This window comes from Morus notabilis, unplaced genomic scaffold, assembly GCF_000414095.1.
Source record: "Morus notabilis unplaced genomic scaffold, ASM41409v2 Scaffold201, whole genome shotgun sequence".
NCBI classification, from domain to species: Eukaryota; Viridiplantae; Streptophyta; class Magnoliopsida; order Rosales; family Moraceae; genus Morus; species Morus notabilis.
The window spans coordinates 543,623-559,655 of NW_010357101.1; the positions used below are offsets into that span (position 1 = coordinate 543,623).

At 32.1% G+C, this 16,033-nt stretch overlaps 1 protein-coding gene across 1 annotated transcript; it reads right to left on the minus strand.

The window, feature by feature from the left end:
- Positions 1–7,594: 7,594 nt before the first annotated feature.
- On the minus strand, positions 7,595–10,333 carry LOC21402646 (B3 domain-containing transcription factor VRN1). The gene is made up of 3 exons (XM_024165559.1): positions 10,036–10,333; positions 8,298–9,200; positions 7,595–8,196 (listed from the first exon to the last, which is right to left on the minus strand). Exons 1-3 carry the CDS (start codon positions 10,141–10,143, stop codon positions 7,882–7,884), a joined length of 1,326 nt encoding a protein of 441 aa, XP_024021327.1. The 5' UTR covers positions 10,144–10,333; the 3' UTR covers positions 7,595–7,881.
- Positions 10,334–16,033: the final 5,700 nt, after the last annotated feature.

Below are 16,033 nucleotides of genomic sequence, written 5' to 3' on the forward strand. Positions count from 1 at the left end.
AGAAACAAAAGAATATAAAATGGAGTTAAAACCAATGGCACTCCTTTGTGTTATAATGATTATTAATAATTCTTTTCATGTGGACCTGGCCGAGGAGAATTTCTTGAAAATCTAAAACTAAATAAATAACACATTAATTCTGATTATAAATAACCCTTTTCATGAGACGTTTGTAACTTTTTTTTTTTTTTTTTTTCATTTTATAACGTACGTTTATATAAATAGTTCAACACTTGTATTGTAACATCGAGTGTTAAGTTCAAATAAATTAAATATAGTGCGAATGTAATATAATGACGAGTAAAAAATATTATAAATATCAGACTGATCAGGCGTCAATATAATGAAATATAATGCATTTCTATTGTAACATATTTTATTTGACGTGATCTTCTAGTTAAGTACGATACTACTATCCTATAATTAAGGTAAAGATTTTTCAAATTGTAATTCGCATAAATGAAGGAATGATGCTCAGTTGGAAAACAAAATAAAAGTGACGTTTATCATATAAAATTTTCGACAATGTTATTATACTGGTAAGTTGACTTTAATTAGGAATAATCTATTATGAAATATTCTAACTGGGACCTATATTACTTCTGACATTTTTTTTTTATTTGGACAGTTCCGTTAATAATTTTTTTTTTTTTTTTTTTTTTTTTTTTTTTGCTGAGTACAGTTCCGTTAATAAGTTACAAATTGATACAATAACAGCACTTGTAAGCTGACAAGTGACGAAGGCATTATTTTTCTTCAATAAATAAGCAAAATGATTTTAGGCTTCATAAAATACGCAAAAATGTGCGAAAATATGCATCAAACGCAATTTATATGAACAAATTTTATAAATTATAAGAATTTTATCACTTGTGTTATGACGTCTCCTGAATTTTAAAATGTGCATGTTGTATTCTTAAATTTTATCACTCGTGTTAACATGCCGCTTAAGGTTAATTCTGTTAAGTTTTCTAACGGAAATGCATATAAACACACCATGAACTTTGTCACTTGTGTCAATATGTCCCTTAAATTTTAAAATGTACATATTTTGCCCTTGAATCATAATATATCTACAATCCCTTAAACTTTAAAATGTACATGTTTTGCCCTTGAATCATAATATATCTACAATCCCTTAAACTTTAAAATGTACATGTTTTGCCCTTGAATCATAATATATCTACAATCCCTTAAACTTTAAAATGTACATGTTTTGCTCCCGAATTATGATATGTCTCCAACTTTTTTCTTTCAATTTTGATTCTATCATTTTTTGAACAAAAATATTAATGTGACTATTAAATTGTTAATTATCTATGATATTTGACCATTAAAATTTGTTAAGTTAATGGATTTCTTAAGGTTTGTGTTGATTTTTTTTTTAAAAGTACAATAAAATAAATGATCTGAATGCATTTGGATTTAGAAATGCTATATATGTATAAAACATAAACATGTTTTATATCGAGCACTTCTATCTAAGTGAAATATTAAGAAAAAAATAACAAAATTCATTACATTATACAGATTTGCTCCTCTTTTCTTTCCCTCTTTGTTGCCTCTAATCAACTAATGTTTTGACAATTGGTGCTTAACTAACATTTTTAGAGGAAAAGGTATTCAATAGACTTCAAATATCATAGATAATTAGCAATTTAACAGTCATATTAACACTTCCGTTCAAAAAATTGATAGAATCAAGATGAGGGAAAAAATTGAAGATATATCATAATTCGAGAGGCAAAATAGGTACATTTTAATGTTCAGAAAACATATTGACACAAGTGATAAAGTTCATGGGGCATTTATAAGATAAATCATTAGTTAGTCACCAAACCTTATTCTAGTGACCAAAATATCCAAATCCACATTATACTCGCAGAACAAAATAAGCACATAAAAGTTCATACATGTTTTGAACCCTGCTCAAAAGAAAGGATCTATTAGACAGTACCTGCAGTTTGTAATTCAATATTCTACTCTTGCAAATAAAACCCACTACCATTTTAAAATATATTAGAGTGAGTCATACCAGAAAACAAAACACCACAAGCAAAAGAAAGTTAACTGCATATTTTGCTCATAATTTCTCATCAAAATGCATGAACTCTTAGACCAAGTTACTTTGCATTAAAAAGTTTTTGTACCTGCCCAGTGTATTCGGCTGCACGATTGATCCAGACTCTCAGCAGGACATTGTTTTCTTCCTTGGTGATCAGCTCAAAAACCCAAACATCTCCTTCCTCCCAATTATTATCGGACGAAAATAGACCCCAACCGGTGCCTATTATCTTGAATAAGCTTGAAATGCTTCTACTATCAGAGTAGTACTGAACAGGCCATTTCTGCTTCCCACTGTGAACCTGAAGTTGGATGTACTCTTCTTCTCCAGGGCTATATGAATACCTCTTCACGAAGTCCACAGGCACGGTCTAATCAAAGTGCAGATGAAAAAAGATTAACTGAAGTGGATTAGTTGGCCATAGGATAGCCAAAAAAGAAGGATATTTAAGCTTGCACATTCTGGCAGCACAAATTGCCTTCTCAGTTTCCTCGGACAAACCTTGATTTAGCATAAGACAAACACAGGGGAAGAACCGGTTCAGGATATTCTTCATGTTTTACGCGAAAATCACGCGAGTAAGAATTGTTATTTTCTTTTAGTTGATACGTCTCCTCTTCTTTTTCACGACTAGTTCTAGTATTCCTAGTTTGGTGGGCCGTGGAGGCATTACCTCTTGAATGCCTGGGAGGCCTGCCTCTTTTCCGCGGAGGGAAATGATTTTGCCTTTTCCTAAGAGGCTGTTGTCGCTCTACGCGTCCACTGGAACCACAACAAAAAGGCTGTTCCGTCCCCAAAACTTCAAAGCTTTTATCATCACTTTTATCCTCTTCATGCTTACCAAAGGAACAAAGAACCATAGGAGATTTGGTGTAAAAAATTTGAACACTTTCATCGTCACTTGTGTCGCTATCTCTCCTGTCCTCATTGTTTGAATCCTCGTGGGGGTAGTGTTGGAATATTTTTATATGGACTTTCATAATCATAATAATTCACTCTGTAATTAATTAAAACATCTTAAAGATAATTGTGTTAATGTAAATTAACACGTGCATGTATGTTAAATATCGATTTATTATGAGATTGACACTTGTTTTATTAAATTGTTTGAGGTATATAAACTCTCTCTATCTCTTAATATTTAATCAGCTCATTGAGCCAAATATCCTCTCTTATTGAATATTGGTTAAAGCCAAATATCCCCATCTCATTTTCTATATATTGGGTGCCACCCTTTATTTTTTTGGGGAGGTGCTTGTGCTGCTGTGGGGGTGTGGCCAATCGAACAGAGAGAGGGAGAGATAGGGAGGAGCTCAATGGCTCCTCTTGCCCTTCTTCTTCCGTTTGCAGCTCCTCCACTTACTTCCGGCCGGCCTATTGGCGGATTCCGGCGACCGTGGACGACGCCTTTCACTGTCTACCAGAAGAGGTTTGGATTCTGGTCGGCAACGGATTCCAGTGATTTCCAATGAGCTTCCACGAGGTACTTGCATATGCTTTAATTCTCAATTGGTTTATTGTTTTAGTTCCATCAGGTAGTTGATCTCAGAATCCATCACATCGAATATACATACACGGATTGATGAGCTCCCTAGGTATGTGAATTGGGATATAGAAGCATAGTGGATCTTGTAATATTCAATAAATTCCTTCAAACCATCACAAGGCCAAATCTTCTCCCTAAACTTGTTCACCCTTACTTGCCAAGATTTACCGTTAGCAACTTCAGATAGTTTCTCACCAAGCATCATGGAAGACTTCAGTGGGATCATCTAAAGGGGCAATGTTAAACTAAAATCACTAAGAACAAAGTACATAATTAACATCAAATATCTATGCACGGTACCAAAAACAAATGGTCCAAAACACAACGTAGGTACTATAATATATCAGCACTTCACCTTCTTCAATAAAAAAAAAATGAAGAAAAAAGAACCGACACACAAAAAACAAAAAAAAAACAAAAAAACAAAAAAACCTGAATAATTTGAGCATCTCAAATCTTTGAGGTAGCTAGATTCCACAATTTCTCTTTCAGATTATAACCGCTACAAATTACCAAAGGAAATTAAAAAAAAAAAAAAAAAAAGTTTGCCATATGTGGGTGGGTTATAAGAGTATTTTATTTTCATCAGACTTCTGTTTTAGCCATTAAAGCATTATAATTATTCCATGCACTTGAACATCATTAATTGAAGTAATTTTTTAGTTAAATTGAGATCATGATTACGATATTCTAAAATCTAATCTAAAACATTATAAGATGGTGGTGTATATCGCTGTCGAGTAGTCAGTAAATATTTTGTCACTTTATTGATCCAATGATCGAAAAAAAAAAAAAAAAAAAAAAGGGGGCAAAATTGCATGCATGCTGCTACTATAATTAATTCCGTGCAAAATTTCAAGCAAAAAATTTGAGTGACGCGCATGATCCTTCACCTTATTTTTTAAAAAAAAGAAGAAAGAAAAAAAAGTTAAAAAAGAGCAAGTAAGAACGGAAACCAGAGTCCTAAGCCCCCATAAATGCATGAAAATTCCAATTTACTCCCTCTATTTTCTCTCAGTTACTAAGCAAAAAACCAAAAATAAAAATAAAAAAAAGGGACCCTTTACCTGCATATGTTTAACAATGGCGTTTTCACGCCTGACACAGCAAAGCGCAGAGATGGTGGGGCCATTTTGACCGGCAGATGAGCAAATTAGAGCTGAGAAAGAGAGTAAGTAAAGTGAAAAATGAAGAACCCACGGCACACCTATATATGGATTGAACTGTTCCTGATCATGTTCCTCAATGATCAAGGAAATGACATTGATTAAACAGTCATACGTAAGGAATACTGCCATGCATGGAAGACTGGGATCCAAATGTCTTTTCTGCTCTCATTGCTTATATAGAACTTCTTGAATTGTTAGCTTTTTAATTTTAATTTTCTTTTTCTTTTTCTCTTTTCCCCTATAAGATCTGGTAGGCGTTTGAACTTTCAAGATATCAGAAAATCCACGGAAACATTACTGATCGGTATTTTCATTTAGAAAAAAAATAGGGAAATTGGGCTGGATAGCTTTTTTAATCACCACTTTTTATAAATGATTTATTTTTTTTACTTTATAAAAATGACCAATATGTTTTTATGAGTCAATTAATAATTGACTTATAAATTAGTCTATCAATAATTGACTCACCATCAAGCACTTTTATTATTAATTTATTAATAATTTATTATTAATAAACATGTAATTTGTTAATTGAAATTGATAAATTATAATGTATTTTTTGTTAATTATTAATTAATATTGATTAATAATAAAAAATAATCGAGTCTATCGGTGATTGATCACTAAGGCCTCGTTCACTTCGCATATTCGAGTTTTCAATTCAAGCTGAGATGTGACATTTTCTGAGAGCTTTTCACTGTAGCAGAAAAGTTAGATGAGACATTTTCTAAGAGCTCTTAACTGTATAAACCTAAAACTAAAAACTCCAATCGGTGAAATGTACGAGGCCTAAGTTAATAAAAATGGTAATTTTTGTAATTTTACAAAACTTCAATCACTTATAAAAAAAACATCTTTAAAAAAGTTATTTATCCTGAAATAAAAAAAATGCTCAAAACACCCCTTATGTTTTGTTAAAATATTACTTTCACCCCTCTTACTATACAAATACTTAAAACACCCTGTGTTTATAGACACAAACGCAAAATACCCCAAAAGTAGTTAAATTTTATATAATGTCATGATTACTCTTCTCAATCTATATTAAAAGTTATTTTAGATGTGATTTCACTAAAAATTAAAATACAAAATTATAAAAATTCTCAAATAAATATTCTAATCAACGAAATACTTCACCCATTTTGAGAGTTTTTCATTTTTTAAGATTAATTATATTTAACATTTTAGTTTAATAATGTTTTAAATTGTATTTAATAAAGATGGAGAAGAGTAATCTTAATATTTTAAAATATTAAATTATTTCAAGGGTATTTTGGGTCTGTGTTAATAAACTTATAGAATGTTTTAGGTATTTATATAACAAGAAAGGTGAAATTTGTATTATGACAAAATACGAAAGGTGTTTTGAGTATTATTCCTTTCCTTTATTGTGCCTTCATATAAAAAGGGAAAAAAAATCGCATATAAATATTATATGTTTTTATCTCATAAATCTTGTATCCTTTTTATAGCCCAGCATATTTTTCCTTCTAAAAAATGCAACGCAATATATCCTTGAGAAAATATAGTTTTAGAGTATGTTCTCTTCATAATTCGAGTTGGGAATTTAAGTTATAAAGTATAATTTATGTGATAAAAAACGCTGTAAAAATATTATAATAAAAAAATTAAATTAAATTTTTTTTTTTTTGGAGAAAATTTGAGAATTTCAGGGGTTGTTTGGGCAGTGAGTTTTTGAGTCAAAAACTCAAAAAAAGCAACTTGAGTTACAACTTTATTCAAGTTCATGTTCTTTTAAGTTTGAACTCGAGTTTGGGACTAAAATTCGAGTTCTGAAACTCGAATTCAAATTAATGAACAATATTTTTTCTATTTTTAAAAATGCTATAACTTTTTCGTTTTAATTTTGATTGAGATGATTTTTTCCCTATGCATTGACAACGAAAAGACGAATAAAACCCTACCCATATACCCTATTAAAATTTTCCATCAGCATTGAGTTTTTATTAAAATACTATCTAAATACAAATTTAAGTTTTGACTCACTCAAACTCAAACTCAAAAAGATTCTTATCTCAAACTATAACTCAAATGTACACAATTAAATACAAACTCAAGTTACAACTTCAACTCAAAATTTACGCTCAAGTCACCTAACTCAAAAAAGGCAAAAGAACGGTCTTTTGCCCTCAATTTCGACAATGCTAACACACTCTTGCAGGCTCTAAACTGCTCATTGTGGAACCCACATGTGTGGGCCCCATTGTGGGACACATTTGAGGCCTAACCCAAATGCACCAAAGACATATCTTTGTCCTGCTCTAAAGCGGAGTTATTAGTGTAAATAACCCATATTTCAACCTTTTTTTTTATTTAAAAAAAAAAAACAAACTCCGGAAAGGGATAGACTAATGTTAGCATATCACTGTTAAGTGTTATTAAAAGACTTCTCAAATATTGATAGGAATATTTAGTGAAAGCTCTATAGTCAGGTGGTCTTATTCTTTGACGACGAGTGTGTCACCCTAAGTCCACTAAATCTGCTAATGGTAAGGATACATAGGGGGCGTGATCTAAATCGAGTAATAGACTAATAGATGCAAATTTCCACATTTAAGACTCTGAAAGAGGTTAACCAGCACTCTCGAAACCTTATTTTATACTTGCCTATATCAAAGCAATCGAGTAATCTATAACATGTATTCCTACCAAAAACAAATCTACAGACCAGCATATATATATATATATATATATATATATGTTATATATCCGGTCAGGTGAATTTTAGCAAATAATAGTAGTAGCAATAATAATAATAAACAAGACTAATCATATACAAGGAATGGACCCGAAGCTACATAAACATCTTCAGAAGACTAATCATATGCAGGTATAGAAAAGACGGGGGAAGCTACATATTTACAGAACAAAATAGATACATAGAAGTTGTAGTTTCATACATTTTTTAACCCTATACTAGACAAAAGGCAATTGCAGTTTGGCGTTCTACTGCAACAAAATCCACTACACAATTTAGTACTAATCCGAAAGTTAGCCATACCAGGAAGCAAAAGAAGCAGGTATTTTGCTACACATATGCAAACAAATTCCATCATCAACTTCAACTTTTGTACAAGTTACTACTTTTTCTTTAATGCGTTTTTAGACCGGGTTGCGTAATCAGCTGCACGATATATCCACACTCTCAGCACGATATTGTTCTTCTCTTTCTTGAGCAGCTCAAAAACACAAACATCTCCTACCTGCAAATTGTTGTCTGATGAAAATAGACGCCACCCTTTGCCTATTTTCTTCATTGTCCTTGAACCATCTTTGACTCTGCTGCTTCTATAAAAGCATCGAACCGACCACTTACATTCTCCATTATGAACCTGAAGTTGCATGTCTTCGGAACACTGGCTTAAATGCCTCTTTACGAATTCAGTGGGCAAATCCTAAGCAAAGCAAATTAAAAAGAATTGAAATTAACTACTGCATGTATTAATAAGTGTAACTTACGAAATTCGAAAGCAAAAATTGCACATAAAAAGCTTACCACATGCTTTTCACTGAAGTTATGTGGTCTTAAGATAACCATAAAAGAAGGATTTTCAAGCTTGTGCATACAGGCAATATGAACTGCCTTCTCGGTTTCCTTGGATATAACTAGTCTTGACTTAGCGTAGCGTAAGCTCTTAGGAACATGCATTTCAACATCTCCTTCATCTTTAACCAGCAAGCTTGGTGGGTGAGGTTTCATATTTTCTTTCGCTTTACCTGTTTCGGAAGTATTGACATTGCCCAATTCTTTTAGGTTCACCTGCCCTTCTTTTTCAAGCATTCTACTCCTTGTATGGCAGGCATCTCCATTTAGCGGAGAATCCATGGAAGCAGCATTTCTGCAACGCTTACTAGGCCTGCATATTTTCTGTTGACAGAGAAAATCACGTCTTTTGCTAGGAGACCATTGCTCTACATCTCCACTAAAGGGATTTCCTTGAGAGGAACCAGGAGAAATGGAAGGTTTGACATCCAAAATTTCAACACACTCATCACCTCTCCTATCTTCCTTGTGATTAACAAACAAACCATGATCAGAAATGGGAGGCTTGATATCCCAAATTTCGACACTATCATCACCTCTATTGCCCTTCTCGTTATGCTTGCCAAAGTTGGGCTCGACACCTCTACTTGGACCATCACATGGGTAGTCAATCTCAGAACCTGATGCGTCACATATATAAACACAGAATACCGAATTTCCTTCGTATCTAAAGTGCAAATTATATAAGAGTTGGACAGAGTAGTAGTCCAGAAATTCATGCAGACCATCATGAAGCCAAATTTGATCCCCATCTTTCTTCAGTCCTACCAGCCAAGCTTGACCATTAGGAACTGTGAGAGTAACAGACTCATACAGTTCCTCGCCAAATATCATTGCCGATTTTGGTGGGATCATCTGATCAAGGTGTAATATCAAAGCATGATTCTCGTGGTTTTGTTTCTAGAATAAATTAAATCTTAACGAAGAGAATTAAAACCACACAATACAAATAAAATGAGGTTATGGAACATCACAATTGCATCATTGAGTTAGCTTAAATAGTAGCATTGCTATATAGTTTTTCCAGTATAGTTCCAGAAAATATTCATCAAACTTAATATTTCCAAGGTAAAGAGTAATTATTAAGTTTAGAGTCCAATCAAACTTACCAGATATCCATTAGCTTTAATTAATCACAATTAAATCTCAATGATGAAGATACAACTAACTAGATTAATTGGATTGTGATCTTAACGATTATATGGGGATAATTTTGATATTTTTCCTTAACATAAATAAGAAAATTTAATGACCAAGAACAAAGTCCAAAGTTAAATTACATGGTGAGACATAACATGATAAAAAACAACTATGACGATTTCTACCAGATTCAGAGCGTGTTTACTTATCATGAATGGTTTCCTTTTTTTCGTCCATTGATGTGTTTACTAACAAGTTTACAAAATCAACCATGCAAATTAAGTGGGGCCCGCGTTAACACAAAATCTAGTAGTAAAGCTGTGCACAAGGGTGTTTTAGCAATAAAAATACTGATCCCTACTCTTTCCTATTCTTCCCCCGTAAACTAAAAAAAAAAAAAAAAAAGACGGGAACAAGATTATTCTTTATTCCACAAACCATTTACTTTTTCTCAGTTATTAAACAGTAAACAAAAATTCTACCCCAAAAGAGAAAAAAAAAAAAAAAAAAAAACAGAGAACATGGAATTAAAAGAAAAAAAAAAATTTACCAGTTTATGTTCAGGAATGGGGAGCTGAAACATTGTCGCGCAGAAATGAAGCTTTGGTTTGGCCACCGGAGAATCCGGATTCGCGCCATTCTTAACATTGGGCACCATGGGAATAGATTAAAACAAGAAAAATATTATGTTTTTACAAGCTCACTTTATCAGATTTCCGACGAATTCATACTTATTAGGGTTCAGTCGGTGAATGAGAGAAAATTCGGATTTGGGAATGCAAATTGAGTGGGATTTGCCCGTTGCCCGTTGCTAGGAAGATATGAATGACATGGATGAAAGAAACGACAGTGAGTGTTGAAATCGAGAAGAAACCACGGAAAACGACGTAGATATAAAACTAATTAAAAATATTTTCGGAAATAAGTCGAATACAAGTCGAATACTTATTAAACAGGGGGGTGGTGTTAAAAGAGGACAACAACAGCTTCCGAAAAAGACAACGAAATAAAAACGACGCAAACTTCAAACGAAAATAACAAGCAAAACGACAACAAAAAAGACTATTGAACAATATATCAACAACATCGGAAACGATAATAATATAAACCAATAACCTATATATATATATATATATATATAAAGATTGGGATTACTTAACATGAGTATTGATTTAAACAAATGGTTATGCATATCAAAGGGAATTGCTCCTGGTAGTTGGGGATAACTACATGCTATTAAAACGACATGAACCTTAAAAACGACAAAGAACTTTGATAAAACGGGAAAATATAGAAGCTAAACACTTTTTTTTTTTTTGAAAAAAAAGGGACCTTTAAAAATATCAAAAAGAGCAACAGCATCAAACAACATGAGGGTGGCCGTGGGACAACGAACTTGAAAATGCCAATAACATTGGAAGACGATATGCAAAGTATAACGACAATATATATAACACCAAAAGTTGACATCATTCTAAAATATCTGAAAACGGCAACACAAAAAATAAAAAATGACGTAAAATAAGAACTAAATACAGTAAAATGTTCGATAAATTAATAATCTTGCTTAAATAATACAAACTTATGGTCCCGACTCAGACCAATGTATTAAATTAATAATCTCACTAAACGCATAAAATACTAATTTTTTTTTTTTCAAATTCTTTAGAGCCCAATGAAAATATAAATTAATAATTGACAAAAAAAAACATATATAATTCATAAGATTAAAGAGTTTTTTTTTTGACAACTTCTATTTTTTCAATTCAACTCTTTTACAAAATATGCATCTAAAATCATTTGTTTTTTCTTTGTACCTAAATTGAACTCAACATCGTCTTTAAGTTTTTGCAAAACATGCACTACATCTTGAAAAATTCATTTATTGTATATCCAAGTACATATTAACCTTCATGTTAAATGTACATACTGTATACATCAATTACATAACAACAACTATTTTTTTTTTTTTATAATTTACATGGTTACTTTTGTAATTCTCTCTGTACAGACATTAATTTTTGACCACATACCATTATCTTTTTTATTTATAACTCATGTATAAATTTTAGTAAAAGAAAAGGTACATATACAAAAGTAATTAAAACATAAAACTTTTCATAAATTAATAAATTATTCATTACCGATAAATGAATAAATTATTCATTTATCGATAAATAAATAACCTTCTTAAAATAATATTTTTTTTTCTAATAACTTTAGAAAACGACATCAGTTAAAAGACGTCAATAATTCAAATCAGCAGTAAATGAGAAATGACTGTAACCTAGAGAAACAACAATGAAATTTTTAGAAATGAGACACTAGGCAGATTGCATCTTGCATTCGGCTACCAAAAGCCCAGCTATACGTTCTAGACAAGACAAACGTTTATCGATAAACTAATCATATATATATGTATATATATAAGTATAAATATAAGCTAAAAAACTATATAATTACACATTCCGCACTAATTACAACCTAGGTAAATTACTTTGCTAATTTGAAACGCTTTTGTTTGGATCCAGAGTATTCATATGCATGCATGGTATATCCAAACTCTGAAAATAATATTGTTTTTCTTCTTGGTGATCATCTCAAAAAACACAAACATCTCCTTCCTCCAAATTATTGTCCGACGAAAATGCAGCCCACCCTTTGCCTATTCTTTTCACAAAATTCGAACCGCGTCCTCCATATCTGTAAAAATTAGCAGCTAATTAGCTCATCATATAAAAATTTAAGCGGATTAAAAAAAAAAAAAATTGAAAGAAAAAATTCAAGTGGTAACAAACTCACCACAAAGTTTTGTTGCAGAAAAGTTGGCCATAAGATAGCCATAAAAGAAGGATTTTCAAGCTTGCACATACTTGCAGCATGAACCGCCTTCTTAGTTTCTTTGGACATATTCTCTAAATTCCTTGATTTACTATAAGATAAAATCACCGGAATAACCAAGTCATAAGAGATCTAACCCCTATGACCTATATTTGGGGACCAAGTCATACGACTTGCGAACACTATACAGAAACGTGAGGCGTAGTAGAAACTATAGGATATAAGAAAGAAAGAATTTCATCAAAAAAAAAAAAAAGGAGATAGAGAAGGAAGAGAAAAAGGGAAAAAAAGGTAATCTATATATAAGAAATGAGAATACTAAGTACTATTTAAGTACTTTTTCAACTCAACGACGTAGTTTTGATTGAAAACGAGTGAATAGTAACAAATTGTTACAGTTTTTTTTTTTTTTTTTTTTTAAAGGTTTTTTCTCTTTCATTTTAGTCCCTTTTTCCCCTTCATTTTAGTTCTTAATTTTTTTTTTGGCCACTTGTTCTAAAACTTATTTTTTTTTTAATTTTTGTTTCTTTTTAACTTTTTATATCCTTTTAATAATAACATGGTAATAAAAATTTAATATTCTTCGACTAGTATATTATACCTAAAGAAAGAAAAAAAAAGAAAAGGAAAATGCAAAAAAAAAAAAAAATGTAAATGCACTCTAAACTCAATATTCGATATATCAACTTGTACGTGGAATTTAGTGGCAAGAGAGAATGCTCCTCTACTTTTAAAACTTAAGAAAATATTAAATTATGAATATTTATTCTAGTTTATGAACATCTCTATTTCGGTAAACAAAGATATAACAAACATTATAGACTTGTAGGATTTGATATAAACTTGCAGGATTTGATTTGGAATTTAAATATTTAAAGATATCCCAAAAATTTATGGGCAAACGATTGAGAAGTGTACTTCCATTAGTCAAAAGGATATATACTGCATATCTTATATACATTACAGCCGAAAGGTGCAATATTTTGAAAAATCATATTTGTAAATCGGTTAGGAACAGGGAATATAAATCGGCCTGATGGGACGTGGGTTAGTTTTGCTTTATCTTCTAAAAATAATTTTTTTTTTCCTTTCCTCATTGTAAAGCCCCATCCCTTCATTATCTTTTTTAAAGATTAAATTCTCATTTTATTTGCTTAAATGTTGGGATTTTCACAATAATTCCAATAATTTTGTGGGGGCCATATATTTATATTACAATTATATTATATTATGCTATTTAAGAAAAAGGATAATTAAGGGGTCTAATTAGGATAACCCAATAAGACTTCTAATAAAATAGGGATAAATGAGTGGATGTTCAATGTTTATCCAATTAAGTTTAATGGGAACTTATTGAATAAGTAAGGACTTATAAGTTATGGTTCCCAATACACAAATCATTCGGCAATTTTTCCTCTTCCTCATCAAGAGAGAAAGCACCCCATTAATAAAGCTCTGGAGATTTGACTGAGGAAAGTGATAACTGGAAAATCAACTATCTCCTCACTTATTTTCTCGGTAATTTGGCGTGTTGATTCGTGAGATTTGTAGATATGATGTCAAAATCATATTTATGAATTAAACCTAACATAAAAACCTTGTGTTCTTGGAATCCTTATGACAAACTAATGCGTAGCGACTGTTTTATTTTCAGAATGTGAAACTCTAAATTAGAGACTTCATCATTGACAAACTAATGACTAACAACATTGTTTCACAAGTATCCCTAAAAACCCAAAAAAAAACAATTATTTCGCTTGATTTATCAAGAGGTGTCCAATAAATTAAGATGGAATAATAGAGCTAAATATAATAGAAGTCGAGCGTAAATAAAACTAATATGCTAAAAATTTACAAAGAACATTAATTATTAAGTATTGAAATTCTTAAACTGAAATGATTATGAGGCAAAATACAATTGAGGGGACAACCATGGGAATTGGGATAGGAGATGAGTGAATATATTAAAAATGCTTCGATATTGGAAGAACAGAATGAGGTTTCGTTAAAAAGAGTACATGTGGAAAATATATATAAAATAAAGATAATTCTAATAATCTAATCAATCTCCATTACTTCATCATATATATATATATATATATATATATATGTAAGAAAATCAATCTCCATTAATCAATATCTTGGTATTCCAAGTAGAACAAGTTGAACAACCATAATGGCCGATTTAAAGAAGAAAAAGGAATTAGGATGAGGGACGAGGCGGAGGCAAAACTCTAAGCTTAGCGCAATGACGATTGCAAAGTGTCGTTCCAACGTAAATTAAACCAAGAAGAATGAAATTCAGCCACATAGCGAGCGGAAAAAATTTAAGGTAATTCCATAGCCCGATGCCCTCGCAGCTTCTAGCATTGAAATTCTGAGTCTCTTTTGTTGCGTTGGACTTATGACCAGGATCCAACTTTATCTTCACTGGACGGCATACTGCATACATAGTGATTTCCTGCTTCGACCACGCCTTGCCTCTATACCTAACCCTAGCCCTAACGTTAAACCCGATCCTCGTAAGCCCCACCGCCAATGTCGAAACGCTCCCGTTTGCCGATGATTCCCACTTGTCGATCGGAACAAGCAGGTTCTTGAGGTTGAACCACACGGTCTCATGGTCGTCCTTCCCTTGCAGCTCCAAGTTATTTAGCGGTAAAACGACGTCGTTGGAGAGGCGTTCGTCGTCGTAGGAGAGGCGCTCGTCGTCGTCTTTTCCATGATAAATCTGCAGAGTTATTTTCTTCAAGATCATGCCTTTTCTGGCCTTGTTCTGGACCGAGAATCTGACATCTAGGTCTTCTATAACGTAGTTGCTGGTCACGTTGGTGGAGGCCGAGATTATTGAGACACCGGGTAAAGGTGGGATAAGAAATAACCCGTAAATTAGACTGATAATCATGAAAGACATAAACGATACGTTCAATAAGCATCCACATAAAAGGCGGTTGCAGGCTCCAACGGGAGCTTCCACCTCCGGGGCCTCCACCGCTGCGGCGGAGTTGGTAGACGTCGAAGGATGCGAAAATCCTGAAACGGGGTAACCGATAACAGTAGTTCCGCCGTTATTGGGTCGTGAAGTATAGGGGGGTGTTTTAACATTATGTGCTTGAGGGAAACCATATTCTGCCATTCGTGCTGCGTAGAGAATATATGTGTATATATATATATATATACACACAAACGCAAAAGTCAAAACAGTTTTGTGTGGGAGAGAATATCTAGAGAGAGAATCTTAGGCAAATTAGTCTTGTTACATATATAATCTCTCTTAATTAATATATATTCATTAGAAAAAAGAACCTTTCTTTATAAATGTATAAAAAATATTCTAGTACGATACTCTAATCAGAGACGAAAAAGTAGTATTAGCTAAAACAAGCCCGTATTTGTAAAATTGGCCTATTAACGGGGATATAAACTGTAGTTTTTGCTTTATCAATTAAATATATCTTATTTTTAATGGAAAATATATCTTTTCGTTTTAAGCCTTATCTCTTTATTATCTTTCTTTTAGGGATTAAAAACCTAGTATTCTTGGAATCTTTATGATAAACTAATGGCTAACAACTTAGTTTAATTTTCGGGATGGGAAGATCTGAATTGGAGACTTCAACATTGATAAACTAATGGAAAATTAAACAATTTTGTTTCACAAGTATCCCTTAAAAAAAAACAAAAGAAAAACTTTGTTTTACAAGTAG